Genomic DNA, 14,606 nt, shown 5'->3' with positions numbered 1-14,606 from the left:
CGATAAAAAGTGCCGATCAATTGCCGCATACGCTTAAAAAACTGAAAACCAGATAATGTGATTGCTACCGCCAATAAAAAATAATTGAAAAATTACGCCACAAAACATGGGCGTTTTAGCTCCCATTAACTGCTTCGGAATAACTGAAATCGTCACCCAAATTTGTCAATGCCAGTTCAATCAGTTTATTTCTATCAGTTGATTTAGAATTAATGTTCACATAACCAACTAACGTCGGGTGAATTGCTCAATACGACGGGCGAGCGGTTGGCTTCGGTAAAACTAGCTCGGGCTTAGGAATATTTCTAGCATTAGGGTCCGGGTGAGTGAAGTCGGAGGGGGGGTGGGATTCAAAAAGAACCGCCCTTCATACCATGAAAATTTCTTAAAAAATTATTGTCGAAAAAAATCAGTTTCGAACGATCGCATACTTAGAGACTAGTAAAGAGCAAGGATCTAAGAGAGCTGCCCCGGCTTTTAATGAGCTCTAGTTTACTAACCACTGATAAAATTTAAGTGCACTGTGAACTTAACTTTAGTAGCGAACTGCCACCAATTGAGTTCAGCTGCTGACACTTGTGAATGAGAAGTTTAGATCACGCAAAACTGAAAAGTCAAAGAAGCAGAGGTCGCTGGAATAGTCAAAATGATCAAGCAAAAATTTTGCATAAGAAAACAAACACGTTCACAATAATTGCTTCAAACTTCCTTCCAAAGCAATAAGAAATTGAGGCAGAAAAAAATCAGTTTGTCCACTATGCTGATCTTGCCCATGAACTCCTGCAGCTTTGTTAAAGCAAAGTTTGAACGGATTTGTTCGTAATTTATTGAAAACAGGTAGAAACAATCAATCAATTACAAACACAGCTAACATGACCAGTTATAAATTAACAAAAAGTTGTTACAATTTTGTTTTTTTAAAAGTTTTCGCACTTTTGAGTTTAGCTTCATCAACCCAATCAACGATTAGTAGTATATCAGCAACTCTGAACTTTCAATGGTCAAATGCTTTTTTCCAACTCAATGCATTGGTCGTAATGGAGGTGGAGCAAATCCCTCTTCGACTAGTGGTCCTCTAGAAGGTCTCCCAAAAGGAGGCCCTTCCGCTCGTCTAACAATTACCCTGCTACTCGCCAACGGTGGAGGGACAGGAGCGACAACTTCAACAGGCGGAACATGAACCGGTTGCACAGGGACTTCCGGTGGATACTCAACAAGGATCTCTTCTTCCTGTTCCTCGGGGTACACATCCAAAGATACTGGTACGCCGGGAGGGTCGAAAGGCGCCTCTCCAGGCAGCAAGCGTCGTTTTGAAGGAATTAAAGGAGGGATAACTTCAAACTCCGGCTCAGGTTCAGGCGCATACGCGTACTCGTACACATACTCATACTCCACTGGCTCCTCTACCAATTCCTCGTACTCGTAGTACTCTTCGTAGAGAGGCTCAGGATGTCGAGGTCCAAACGGGGGAGGGGCGACTCCTCGGAATGGAGGCAAGGAGGGGCGTGGTCCTCTGAATGGCGGCGGCTGCCTAAATGTAAAACTCAAATTGCAAGTTGATTCAATTTAAAGCGCAACATTGCTATTTACATATTCTTGCGACGTCTCTCAACCGTTAGGTATAGGAGTTATAAGTTATGTATAGGTTAAATGTTGCTCTCAATGATATAAACATAACCGACTAACGTCGGGCGAACTGCTCTCAAACGGGGGTCGAGCGCGCTGGATTACGTGTGGCACGATGTGCAGGGGGTGGGGATGAGGGTATGAATTGGGGGTAGGGCTGATTGAAGGGGGGGGGGGGGGAGTTAGCCAAAATGGCTTTGAGAGAACTTAGTGCCATCCCCGTGCGTTACCTGTTTATCCCATTTTTGAGGACGAAACGTCAAATGGACCAGACTAAAAATCGGTCCAGCAAAAATCGCATTGAAAAGACCCGACAACTAATATAATTGCTAAATTGTGAGCTGCTCCGTTTAATGTACAATTTTCCAAAAAAAACTGATTACAATTAATAACATATACTATTAATACTAAGTCAAAAAGGTCTGATTACAATTAATACCAACAATTTTTCGATTTTATTGGTCACTATTTTCTTGGTTCAAATTCATATTTTTTTTCAAAAACCGAATTTTGAAACATAGCTGGCAGATTGCCAGAAAATAGCCGCAATAGATTCGTAGATCGGCAGTCTAAAAAAACATTAAAAAAGACAGACCAAAAAAAATCGTCTTTTCATTGAAGGCTGATCTGTTAAATTTTGATTAAAAATCTGTATAAGCTATTGCTGCCTCTATTAGCTGATCTCGAATAACCTTCATTTAGAGTGACACACACCCATTTGACCTTATCTCTTTGAATTAAAGTAAATAAAAGTCAATTTTAAAGTGAGGAAGTCATTTTTGAGAGTGAGGTAAGTCAAGTGTGACCAAAAATTTAATCACGCGCATGAACAAAAAAACTCGCTCCACTAAGAGCGAAAAATGACGTCACACGTGCAATTCAGTTGAAATTGCATGAACGAATGAACAAAAAGTGGCTGTGACGTCATATGGTCGTAACAAAAATCATGACGACGAAATAAAAAACATAGCCGGAAGAATTCCGGAAGCGACTCGAAGCGTCAGAACTTCACTAACAAAACCGTAATTAACGCAACGGAAGCCACCGGCTGTTGTATTAAACCATTAACTCACTGCCTCTCCAGAACTGCTCTAAGAATTGGTGAAACTTAAACTACTGTCAACAAGAGAAACAAAATGAAAAATTATATATTATTGAAAACGTTTGGTAACGTTAAAAATCCAAAATAATTAAGGTGGTCAAAAACCTGATAGTCTGAAAAAGCTAAAAAGGTTATCAATAGTCCTCAAATAATTCATGATTCTAATCTGAAAAAGATCGCGAAAGCAAACGGCAGATAATAATATTAGAAACTAAGTTGAATCTTTTCAAAAAAGAAAGCTCAAATTTAAGAATCAGAAAACACCTTAATTACACTTCTAATCACTGCGATTAAGACAAAAAACAACACACACCTGTTCCTTGTTGTATATAAGCTAGACAACATGATTTCATACTAAATCAAAAATAAAATTGATCATAGAAAAGACATAAGCAACAGAAGAATATTCAAAGGCAAAAAATCGTTTAAGTTAATGCCAAGGCCAGAAGAAAGCTGTAGTAATTAGCCATAAGTAAAAATTTTTGAAAAAGGTTGCTATCAAACTCTCAGTACCGTCTTATGTTGAATGAAATCAATTGCAAACCAAAGAAATGACGAAAATCTAAGAAAAAGCTGAAATCATTCATTTTTTACAACTGAAAAAATCAATATACCGAAAATAAGTGTAGGTGCCAGGACAAATCTAGAAAGATACTAGCTAGAATGTTAACATGGGCACAATGGTATGAACACCGTAACAAAAAGACATTCTTGATTTTTGAAAGTTAAAAATCAATTTAAAAAATTCAAGAAAAACGAATACATTTCATTGTTCAGCATTCGAGAAATAGAAAATATAACTAGTTATCCGATACAAAAATCTATCTTCCAGAAGAAAACAAAAAAAATAGGAAAAAGCAGAATTCATAAATACGAAACATTGAAACATTTTGCAAAAAAAAATTGTCAAAGAACTTTTAAGTTAAGACTGCATTTATGAAAAAGTTTTAACTGTTTTTTCAAAACTTAACGCCAAAAAATGATTGAAATTTTATTGAAATGAAATTAAAGTCCCTCATGTTGCACAAAAAATATTTCTAGCAATTACAACCAAAATACAAACGAAAAACTGACGAAAATCGGAAAAAACTACCAAACTCGGATCAGCATATGTACAATTTTATGAAACAAAATTACATCGAGGTAGAAAGAGGCGTTCAGTATAGAAATTATCAAAGAGAAGTTGCCATATTAACTGATTTTTGACAAAAAGACGGTTAAAAGATCCAAAAATGAAGAAATTAATATAAAAAACGCCAAAAATTAACTAAAAAATCAAAAATTATGTGCTAATTTTCAATTTGAAACGCATTTTCAGGCTCTGCAAAACACTGCAGTATCAATTTCCGAGGTTGAAATTTCAATATAGTATCGAATAAAATTTATTTCTACAAGAAACCAAATTAAAAGCAAAAAAATTGGGCCACTTAGACGCAAAAACGGCTAAAAACGGTTATCTATATGTGCAATTCAGTCAAAAACTACTTTTCAAAGTCAAAAAGTCATTCACAAAACGCAGCGCATGATCAAAAAACTTCTCTCGCTTAGCGAAAATCTGTTCACCAAGACAGCTTTTCTCACTTTTGCTTTTAGGTCAAAATGCCGCGTGAACAAATCTACTTCCTGTAAAAAAAAAACCGAGAGAAAACCAATACTCCTCTTCGAGTCGTAAAAAAACCAAGAGAAGGCCAATAATAGCCCCAGCTATCGCTGTGCGGCTATTAATAACAAACTGCGAAAAACTTCACTCCAATGATGAATGAAGGCAAGAGACAACGAAAATTCACTCGAGCTTATAAAGTTGCGAGCATTTCGTGGCAACACAAAATTTGTTTGATAAAACAAGCTTATTGAGATTTTCAAGCTGTCTGTTGCATACCAACCTGAAAGGAGCTGTTCCTCTGAAAGGCGGAGGTGCAGGTCTGGGGGGTCCAGCAGCAGCACGCATGCCCATAGTCGCTCGGAAAGGTGGAGCACTAGGCAACGGAGGGCCAGGACGCGGTTGCCAAGATCTATCGAAGATGCTCTCTGCGTTGACTGCAGAGGGTTGTATTTTGATGGGCTCCGGTGGTTTCTAAAACGATAGCAGTAGACGATAATATCGGCTCAGTCAAAAACATAACCGGCAGATTGCCGGAAAATAGCCGCGAAAGACGCTTGTGGCCTACCATGAATTGAAACAACTAAAGAAATAAGATTGATAGATCGACCACCAGCATTTTAATAGACCACTAGACTTTTTGGGTTAGATTCGGACTGTCATTTTTATGATACATACGGTCTATACTCAAGACTAATACTCAGGAATTAAGGCATATAAGTTTGGCACAACTAAGATGCACACTATTGATCTTTAATAAGTTCCGTAAGTGAGTTCAGAACTCATTTTTTTTAGTGAGGTAAGTCACGCAATTGACCTAAAAACAGAAATGACGTCACGACACAAATTTTAACTGCAAAGCAGTAGAAGTCACTGAAGTCATTGAAAAAGTCAATTCCAAGAAGTCAGGGTAAGACGAAACAAAAATCTGTTAGACGGTAAAAAAAAATTAGGAGCGAAATAATAGCCGCCTGGAATTGATGACGCGGCTATTAATTAACTATTTAAATTCCTGTCAAAAAATCAATTTTTCCTCCCCCCACTTTAGTAGCAGGGGGAGCTTCTGTAGTTTATTTGAGCGATCGATATAATTAACATGCAGAGATATGAGTTGCACCACAGCCAAGCAGCTGAAACGTAACAAATAGTTTATTTCGATGAGTTCGGCTACTTAAAAATTTAGGGCTAATTTTGGGTCATGTTTCACCTATTCACTTTCTCTATAGTATTTTGCATCCACCAGCGATTATATAATGCATTACTTTTTTTGGTAAGAAACGCTTACAAAAACTGCTTTTTAAAATAGTTACAGCTAAATTAGATAAAACTAAAACTTTTCAACGTATGTTGCTTAAACTTCTTTTTCAAAAACAACATCAAACAACAATATCAACAAAACATAGCCGGCACATTTCGGGAATAGCTGCAAAAGAGACTTGCATAAAACAGATACAAAAAAGAGTTTAAAAAAGTTATCGTATTGTGGCCGCATACAAAACTTACTAAGGGGATATATCAGTGAGAACATTTTTGGGTGCAAAAAATTTTGACAATGGAAAGGTTCGACCCCGGGGTAATACACGGAAGCATTAACCACTCGGCTATGTCTCTTCTGCTCATTTTTCTTACAAACGACTTTAAGCAACCGACCTAATTTCTGTTTCAGAGCAATTAAGGCCACGCATAAAGTTAAAAAAAAGCGTCAAAAAAGTCACGCAAAAGAAGGTTCTAGAACAAATGTAAAACGAACAAATGTATAACGAACAAATGTACAACGAACAAATGTATAACGAACAAATGTATAACGAACAAATGTATAACGAACAAATGTAAAACGAAATAAAAACCAAAAGCACAGCGCAGAATAGCTACAATCAGCTAACATAGACGGTAGCTTGTCGGAATAGCTGCGAAATAGACTTCCGTGCCCTATAATATAGACAGGAATGTAAGTGGAAAAAATTTATCCACGCAGCTCAAAACATCATGTAAAAACATTCAGTGATAAACTAATCAAGCTCGTTGAAATTCACTTGAAACTCGCTCGTTGAAAGCCTTATTATTACGGGCTTTTACTGCAAATACGAGTTCTTTTGTCTTTAAACAAATTCAAATTAAAGTGCAAAATTCATTCTATTAATTGAGGCAAGTCACGTATGATCAAAATCTAATCTCGTAACTGACCAAAAAACTTTTTCTAGAGAGATAGAAATAGACAGAAATGAAGTCACAGGCGCAAATGCAGTTAGTGAGAGAAGAAGTCATTCAGAAATTTGACTTTTTCAGCTTTAAGGTGTGAACAGATATGAAACGAAAAAAGAGCGTCAGACGACGAAAAAACCACGAACACCGCAAGACAGCTCAACTCAGCTTACAAACATGGCCGACAAACTGCCGGAAAATAGCCGCCGTTGACACTTGACGCACATTGGGGTTGAAGCAGAAAAATAAAAAAGTAAGAGATAGAAATTGACATAATATTTCTAAGAGTCAATTTAATTTTCTTTATTTGGTGTTCAAATTCTCCATATTTGGTTAGATTATAAAATTACACTTAATCAGATTTTACTGAAAATTGAACGCTATTAAGCATAATACTAATGCCAGCTAGCAATCGCTCCAATGAACTTTGAAAACCTAATGCGCTATGACTTAATGACAGAGCTTTATATGCTTATCCTGTTTCTTTTGATATTTTGATTTTGCTCTTTTGACTTTGACCATATTCACTACATTACGTAATACAAATCGTGAAAGAACATAAAATACATTCAATTGAAACAGTGGGCGAAGTAAGTTAGAAGTCAATCGTGACTTATGTAAAACGGAAAGCGTGATAAAAAATAAACCGAATTAGCCGCTGAGAGGCTGACACAGCTTTAGGAGCACTAGTAAAACTCCTACGCTTTTCCCGAAAATTTATTCTGACCGGCAATATAAATATTTGAACTCAGAATGTTATAGCAAGTAGTCGGAACTTGAAGTGAAAAGTAGATTAACAAGCCTGTTCCGTTTATTTCGCCCCTCAAGATCTTGGAACGAAGGTAGCCATTCACTGCAACACTTCGCAATGTAACACATTTTCAAATCCTACAGAATTTTCACTTGCCCTTGTAGAAAAACGCGAATGACAAAAATTTGAAATTTAGAATTTTATATAAAAAAAACAAATTTGTGATCTTAATTTCTTGAAAAAACTTGTTCTCTAAAAACCAGCCCGTAATTCACCCATGTTCAACTCCTAAAAAGTTTCAATTGCCTCCGAAGATCATAAAATTCAAAAAACGACAAACATTTTCAAAAAACTCATTTCAAAACTTTCAAACAAAATCATTATTTTACGTGTTTAAGTTCCCATTGCCAAAAAAATTTCGCTCACAAAATGGACACTTAAAAAAAACTATGTCTTACAAAAATACCTTTATCATCCTTCACAAAGGTCAATTTATGATTAACCTAACAGAGAAAAAACGACAAAAAATTGAGAAAGATTGCACCATTTGGAGCTCATCAACTCAAAAATGCCCTTTTCCTTTCCAGCTTGAGCCTTCCTTTACGCTTCGGAACTCTAGGCACTTGGCAGACTACTAAATTGAGCTTAGTTTCTCTGGTCAATCTTAATGCTTACTGGGCGTTACCTGTTAATCCCGTTTGGAAAGCACAAAGTTATGAAAAAATGTGAGCAAAACATCTTACCAGGCAGAGCACCAATAAAATAACATAGCTGGCAGATTGCCAGAAAATAGCCTCAATAGATTTGTAGATCGGCAGTCTAAAAAAAACAGTAAAAAAGACAGACCAAAAAAACTCGTCTTTTCATTGAAGGCTGATCTGTTAGATTTTGATTAAAAATCTGTATAAGTTATTGCTGCCTCTATTAGCTGATCTCAAATAACCTTCATTTAGAGTGACAAACACCCATTTGACCTTATCTCTTTGAATTAAAGTAAATAAAAGTCATATTCAAAGTGAGGAAGTCATTTTTGAGAGTGAGGTAAATCAAGTGTGACCAAAAATTTAATCACGCGCATGAACAAAAAACTCGCTCCACTAAGAGCGAAAAATGACGTCACACATGCATTTCAGTTGAAATTGCATGAACATAGACGGTAGCTTGTCGGAATAGCTGCGAAATAGACTTCCGTGCCCTATAATATAGACAGGAATGTAAGTGGAAAAAATTTATCCACGCAGCTCAAAACATCATGTAAAAACATTCAGTGATAAACTAATCAAGCTCGTTGAAATTCACTTGAAACTCGCTCGTTGAAAGCCTTATTATTACGGGCTTTTACTGCAAATACGAGTTCTTTTGTCTTTAAACAAATTCAAATTAAAGTGCAAAATTCATTCTATTAATTGAGGCAAGTCACGTATGATCAAAATCTAATCTCGTAACTGACCAAAAAACTTTTTCTAGAGAGATAGAAATAGACAGAAATGAAGTCACAGGCGCAAATGCAGTTAGTGAGAGAAGAAGTCATTCAGAAATTTGACTTTTTCAGCTTTAAGGTGTGAACAGATATGAAACGAAAAAAGAGCGTCAGACGACGAAAAAACCACGAACACCGCAAGACAGCTCAACTCAGCTTACAAACATGGCCGACAAACTGCCGGAAAATAGCCGCCGTTGACACTTGACGCACATTGGGGTTGAAGCAGAAAAATAAAAAAGTAAGAGATAGAAATTGACATAATATTTCTAAGAGTCAATTTAATTTTCTTTATTTGGTGTTCAAATTCTCCATATTTGGTTAGATTATAAAATTACACTTAATCAGATTTTACTGAAAATTGAACGCTATTAAGCATAATACTAATGCCAGCTAGCAATCGCTCTAATGAACTTTGAAAACCTAATGCGCTATGACTTAATGACAGAGCTTTATATGCTTATCCTGTTTCTTTTGATATTTTGATTTTGCTCTTTTGACTTTGACCATATTCACTACATTACGTAATACAAATCGTGAAAGAACATAAAATACATTCAATTGAAACAGTGGGCGAAGTAAGTTAGAAGTCAATCGTGACTTATGTAAAACGGAAAGCGTGATAAAAAATAAACCGAATTAGCCGCTGAGAGGCTGACACAGCTTTAGGAGCACTAGTAAAACTCCTACGCTTTTCCCGAAAATTTATTCTGACCGGCAATATAAATATTTGAACTCAGAATGTTATAGCAAGTAGTCGGAACTTGAAGTGAAAAGTAGATTAACAAGCCTGTTCCGTTTATTTCGCCCCCAAGATCTTGGAACGAAGGTAGCCATTCACTGCAACACTTCGCAATGTAACACATTTTCAAATCCTACAGAATTTTCACTTGCCCTTGTAGAAAAACGCGAATGACAAAAATTTGAAATTTAGAATTTTATATAAAAAAAACAAATTTGTGATCTTAATTTCTTGAAAAAACTTGTTCTCTAAAAACCAGCCCGTAATTCACCCATGTTCAACTCCTAAAAAGTTTCAATTGCCTCCGAAGATCATAAAATTCAAAAAACGACAAACATTTTCAAAAAACTCATTTCAAAACTTTCAAACAAAATCATTATTTTACGTGTTTAAGTTCCCATTGCCAAAAAAATTTCGCTCACAAAATGGACACTTAAAAAAAACTATGTCTTACAAAAATACCTTTATCATCCTTCACAAAGGTCAATTTATGATTAACCTAACAGAGAAAAAACGACGAAAAATTGAGAAAGATTGCACCATTTGGAGCTCATCAACTCAAAAATGCCCTTTTCCTTTCCAGCTTGAGCCTTCCTTTACGCTTCGGAACTCTAGGCACTTGGCAGACTACTAAAATGAGCTTAGTTTCTCTGGTCAATCTTAATGCTTACTGGGCGTTACCTGTTAATCCCGTTTGGAAAGCACAAAGTTATGAAAAAATGTGAGCAAAACATCTTACCAGGCAGAGCACCAATAAAATAACATAGCTGGCAGATTGCCAGAAAATAGCCGCAATAGATTTGTAGATCGGCAGTCTAAAAAAAACAGTAAAAAAGACAGACCAAAAAAACTCGTCTTTTCATTGAAGGCTGATCTGTTAGATTTTGATTAAAAATCTGTATAAGTTATTGCTGCCTCTATTAGCTGATCTCAAATAACCTTCATTTAGAGTGACAAACACCCATTTGACCTTATCTTTTTGAATTAAAGTAAATAAAAGTCATATTCAAAGTGAGGAAGTCATTTTTGAGAGTGAGGTAAATCAAGTGTGACCAAAAATTTAATCACGCGCATGAACAAAAAAACTCGCTCCACTAAGAGCGAAAAATGACGTCACACATGCATTTCAGTTGAAATTGCATGAACGAATGAACAAAAAGTGGCTGTGACGTCATATGATCGTAACAAAAATCATGACGACGAAATAAAAAAAACCAAGAGAAGGCCAATAATAGCCCCAGCTATCGCTGTGCGGCTATTAATAGAATTGCAAAAAAAGGAGAGCGCCTAAATAAAACTCGTTGAGAGACTGGGACTGTTATGTAAAGAAAACTTACCTCAAAATCACTTTTCGACTTTGAACATTACCAGCAGTTCGAAAATATAGCTACTCAGCTAATGTTCAAGTCCAACGTTCGAAAACAGAAGTCAACGGTCAAAAACAAAAATCAATGTCTGAAAACAAAGAAATCAAAGTTCGTCACAAAAGCTGAAACAAAAGCAAAACCTGTATAATACCAATACCAGTCGTAAAAATACACAAGTTTAAATTAATTGCTCAAACTTTGTTCAAAGGCAATTAAAACGGCATTACAAAACTGAATAAGACAAATAAATACCTTGACTGTAGCAATCAAATAAAACCGGTTCAATTAATGAAACAGACAGACGAATAGGCCAACAGATTGTATCACCTTCTCTTACATACACAATCGAATGATGTCTGGCAAAAATGAAACGAACTATATCAATCTACATGCGTAAGCATGCCGGTGAGCGCAATTGAGATCGCTCAAAAATGAAGACAAGTGTTCAAAAAATTACTTGACAAGACCAACTATGTACTACACCAAAAGTGCAAAAACGGTTAAGCAAAAACTTTGCATAAAAAAGACACACGTTAACAAAATGTGCTTCAAATTTCGTTCGAGAGCAATTCAAAAACGCCGACGAGACCAATACATATCTGGCTATCCATTCGTGGCTATTGAAAAAATCACTCTTCAGAAACACACCCAGTCCTAAAAAAAACAGGCCTTCGTGAGTTTTCAAAGGCTACTACATCAAAATCCTATTGACGTCGAAACGAGAGTAATCCCAATTCTTTAAAAGAGCAAGAAGGGAGAGCGCCTAAATATTGAACAATCGGGTTGCTAGCATGTCAATTGAAACAATTATAAATATATTCTGCAAATGGCCGGAACAAACCGCGTTGAAATCCTTGACGCAAATAGGGATCAAAACGCGAAAACGGAAAAAGAAATAGAAAATGACAGAAGTGTCAACACGTGTTCTAATTTGGCGTGCACTTTCTGTTAGATGCAAAAACTATATTTTGATTCAGCTTCTAAATTGAAAAAAGTTAGGCTAAATACTCATGTCAGCTAGAGGTCACTCCAGTGAGATTTGATAGCATAATGCACTCTGACTTAATGACCGGGATTTATCGGTTTATCCCGTTTGTTTTGATTTTGCTTCTTTGACCTCGACCGTATTCATTATATTGCTTAATTCGTTATTTAAATGAATTTAAAAAGCCATTCAGTAGAAACATTAAGTGAGGTAGTCAGAAATCGAATGTGAAAGTTGTGACATAAAAGTCGCGAATTTTAAAAGAAAAACGTGATCAAATGGTGAAAGGAATTAAGAAATAACATAGCAGGACAAATCCTGAATTACAAATCGCATAATTGAACAAAAAATGAAGACATTAACATCAACCTCCTAAGAGGAACATTTTTCTGATGCTAAACAAACATACCTACACTTCCACGAAGATAAACAGAAGGCTAATAATACAACTTTAAAACATATTTCGTTCCTCTTTTAGAAAAAGGTTCTTCGATTAATTAGGTCCAAAAATTTTGCATCAAAAAATTTTTACACACTGGGAGTTTAGACAACTTTGAAGAAACCACTTTGATGACAAAATGAAACATAAACCAACAAATGTCGGAAGAATTGTTCTTGAACGACAGGCGAGGCACTTTAATTCAGGGGCTGTAGCCTAGATCAATTTTTCTTCATGGGTGCAGAAAACCTTTCCCCCGCCGGGATTCGAACCACTCACCTCCCGAACCGTGACCCCAAGCACTTCCAACTGCGCCATCAGAAACTTTTTCTTGCTGTGGTGGGACCAATTTATATTAGCAACAAGCTTTACTTCGGAGTGAGAGCAATAGAGATTACTCAAAAATGAAGAACAAAAGCGTGAAAAAGTCACTTAAGAAGTCAAAGAATGTTCAGAAAAGCGCAAAATTGTCAAGCGAAAAATTTGCATTATAAAAAAGAAACACATGTTTACAATAATTGCTAGGAACTTCATTCAAGAGCAATTAAAAACACTGATAGACAAAGTTACAGGAAAACAAACAATATTTGGCAAAAAACGATTTTTACTAATATCTTTGAAGATAAGTGGCCTCAAGGTCAATGAGACACAGTACTTGAACAAAAATTGAAATCTTGAACAAAACTTGAGGTCGAAACTCTCAGACGGCTCAGCGCTCACCGATTTCAAAATTTTTTCAAGCCTAAAATATGGTACCAGAAATTTACTACATCCAACAAGGAAAAAACCAAAAAGCTCAATTATCTTATCAAGTGGGCGCCCTTCAAACTTTACATAATAGAACCAAGTCAATTGATGAATCAATGTTATCAACAAATTCTTGTTGTTAACTTCTGAGATCAGCAGTTCAAACTTTAAATTTAAACATTTTAGCGGTAAAGCCCACATTTTCCTACTACTCACACCAAAGTTCTCATTTCTCTTTATGAGCGCATTCTCTTTGTCCTGCATTCTTGCCAAATGCTGCTGCTGTTCAGCCATCTCCTTTGCTTTTCTTTTCTCATTTCTCTCCATATCCTGTGCAGTGACATCAGCCGAGAAGTTCAATGGCACTGAGGGCATTCGTCCCTTGTAATATCTATTACCACGTCCCCCGAAAAGTTTAAAGCCTCGACCTGCCGTTCCTATGGGCACCTTGTTTGCATTCTCCGAATCATCTTGAAATTTATACCTATAAAACAAAACACACTTTCAAGGTTAAACATACCCGGCAGATTGCCGGAGAATATTGATTCCTATAACCGCGATTGGGATTGAAAGAGAAAAAAATGAAAATCAATTGTTTTACAACAAACATTTTAGAGAGCAAACTATTTTGTTTTCATTTTGCAGTTAGACAATACTTAGTTACTTTCTTACAAGAACCAAGTTCAAGCAGAGGGCATCTATAATTGAACTTTAAGGGTTTATCAAATTTCTATTTTTGATCTGGTTTTTCGATACAGACTGTTAATTCTAGATTGTTTTATTGAGCAACTGCTGTTTAAAAGCACTTAGACCAAAATGAAAGAATGAAACTAGCCAGAGAAGTCAAAAAGTTTCCACCCAAAATGTTCAACAAGCTGTGAAGTAAGGTAAAAAAAAACGAAACGTTTAATGATGTAAAAAAACGTAGCATTCTAAGTCCTGAAGTACAATTCAAGGAAAATGAATGAACTAATGACCTGACCGTCAAAATTTTTCCCGCAACATCAAACTATGACATTCAACAAAGAAAATGATCTTGAGCACAAAAATCTGAGAAAAAATTCAAACAATCAATAAGAACAACAGTTTATTTAAATATTGAAAATACGCGTTGGGGAAACAAGAACTTTGGGGACAAAAGCCGAAATTTGGAAAACTATAATTTTATTCGTCCATTCCTGACGTCAAATTGGAAAAAAAACACAGTACATATCATAAACCTTAATCACGGCACAAAAGACCACTTTCAAAGTCATAAAACAAAAATTATATTTCAGTTAGAAAAAAACGACAAATAAAGGCAAAATTCACAAACAAACCTTTTAAAAACAAATTGTATTTAAGTCATTGAACGCAATAGCCGAGAAACTTGAAATAATTACGACGCGTTAGAAGAGTAATGAGAACTGTTGTTTATGAGACTGAGCAACAAGAGCAAAACAAAGCAACAAAAACGGGCCCGATTCAAAATCTACAAAGCGAAAAAAAAAGTAGTTTAAGTCATTAAAACCACCGATGTCAACTCAAGTCACCAATTGTTCCTACCCCACTTGTGGGGGGAGGAA

The 14,606-nt window shown here is 35.9% G+C and overlaps 1 protein-coding gene across 1 annotated transcript in view; it reads right to left on the bottom strand.

Annotated features, from left to right (window-relative positions):
- Positions 1-838: 838 nt before the first annotated feature.
- LOC142339131 (uncharacterized) overlaps positions 839-14,606 on the bottom strand; it is a 55,989-nt gene continuing 42,221 nt past the window's right edge. The window contains exons 6-8 of the mRNA XM_075388880.1: positions 13,258-13,525; positions 4,612-4,802; positions 839-1,531 (exon numbers count right to left, since the gene is read on the bottom strand). Coding sequence (XP_075244995.1) covers positions 1,021-1,531; positions 4,612-4,802; positions 13,258-13,525 — 970 coding nt within the window. The 3' untranslated portion in view covers positions 839-1,020. The remainder of the gene's footprint in view (positions 1,532-4,611; positions 4,803-13,257; positions 13,526-14,606) is intronic.

The sequence above is a fragment of the Convolutriloba macropyga genome, chromosome 5 (assembly GCF_964194025.1).
Source record: "Convolutriloba macropyga chromosome 5, txConMacr16.3, whole genome shotgun sequence".
Lineage (NCBI taxonomy): Eukaryota > Metazoa > Xenacoelomorpha > Acoela > Convolutidae > Convolutriloba > Convolutriloba macropyga.
The sequence above is the reverse complement of the archived record's forward strand: the minus strand, read 5'-3'. Positions and strand labels throughout refer to the sequence as shown.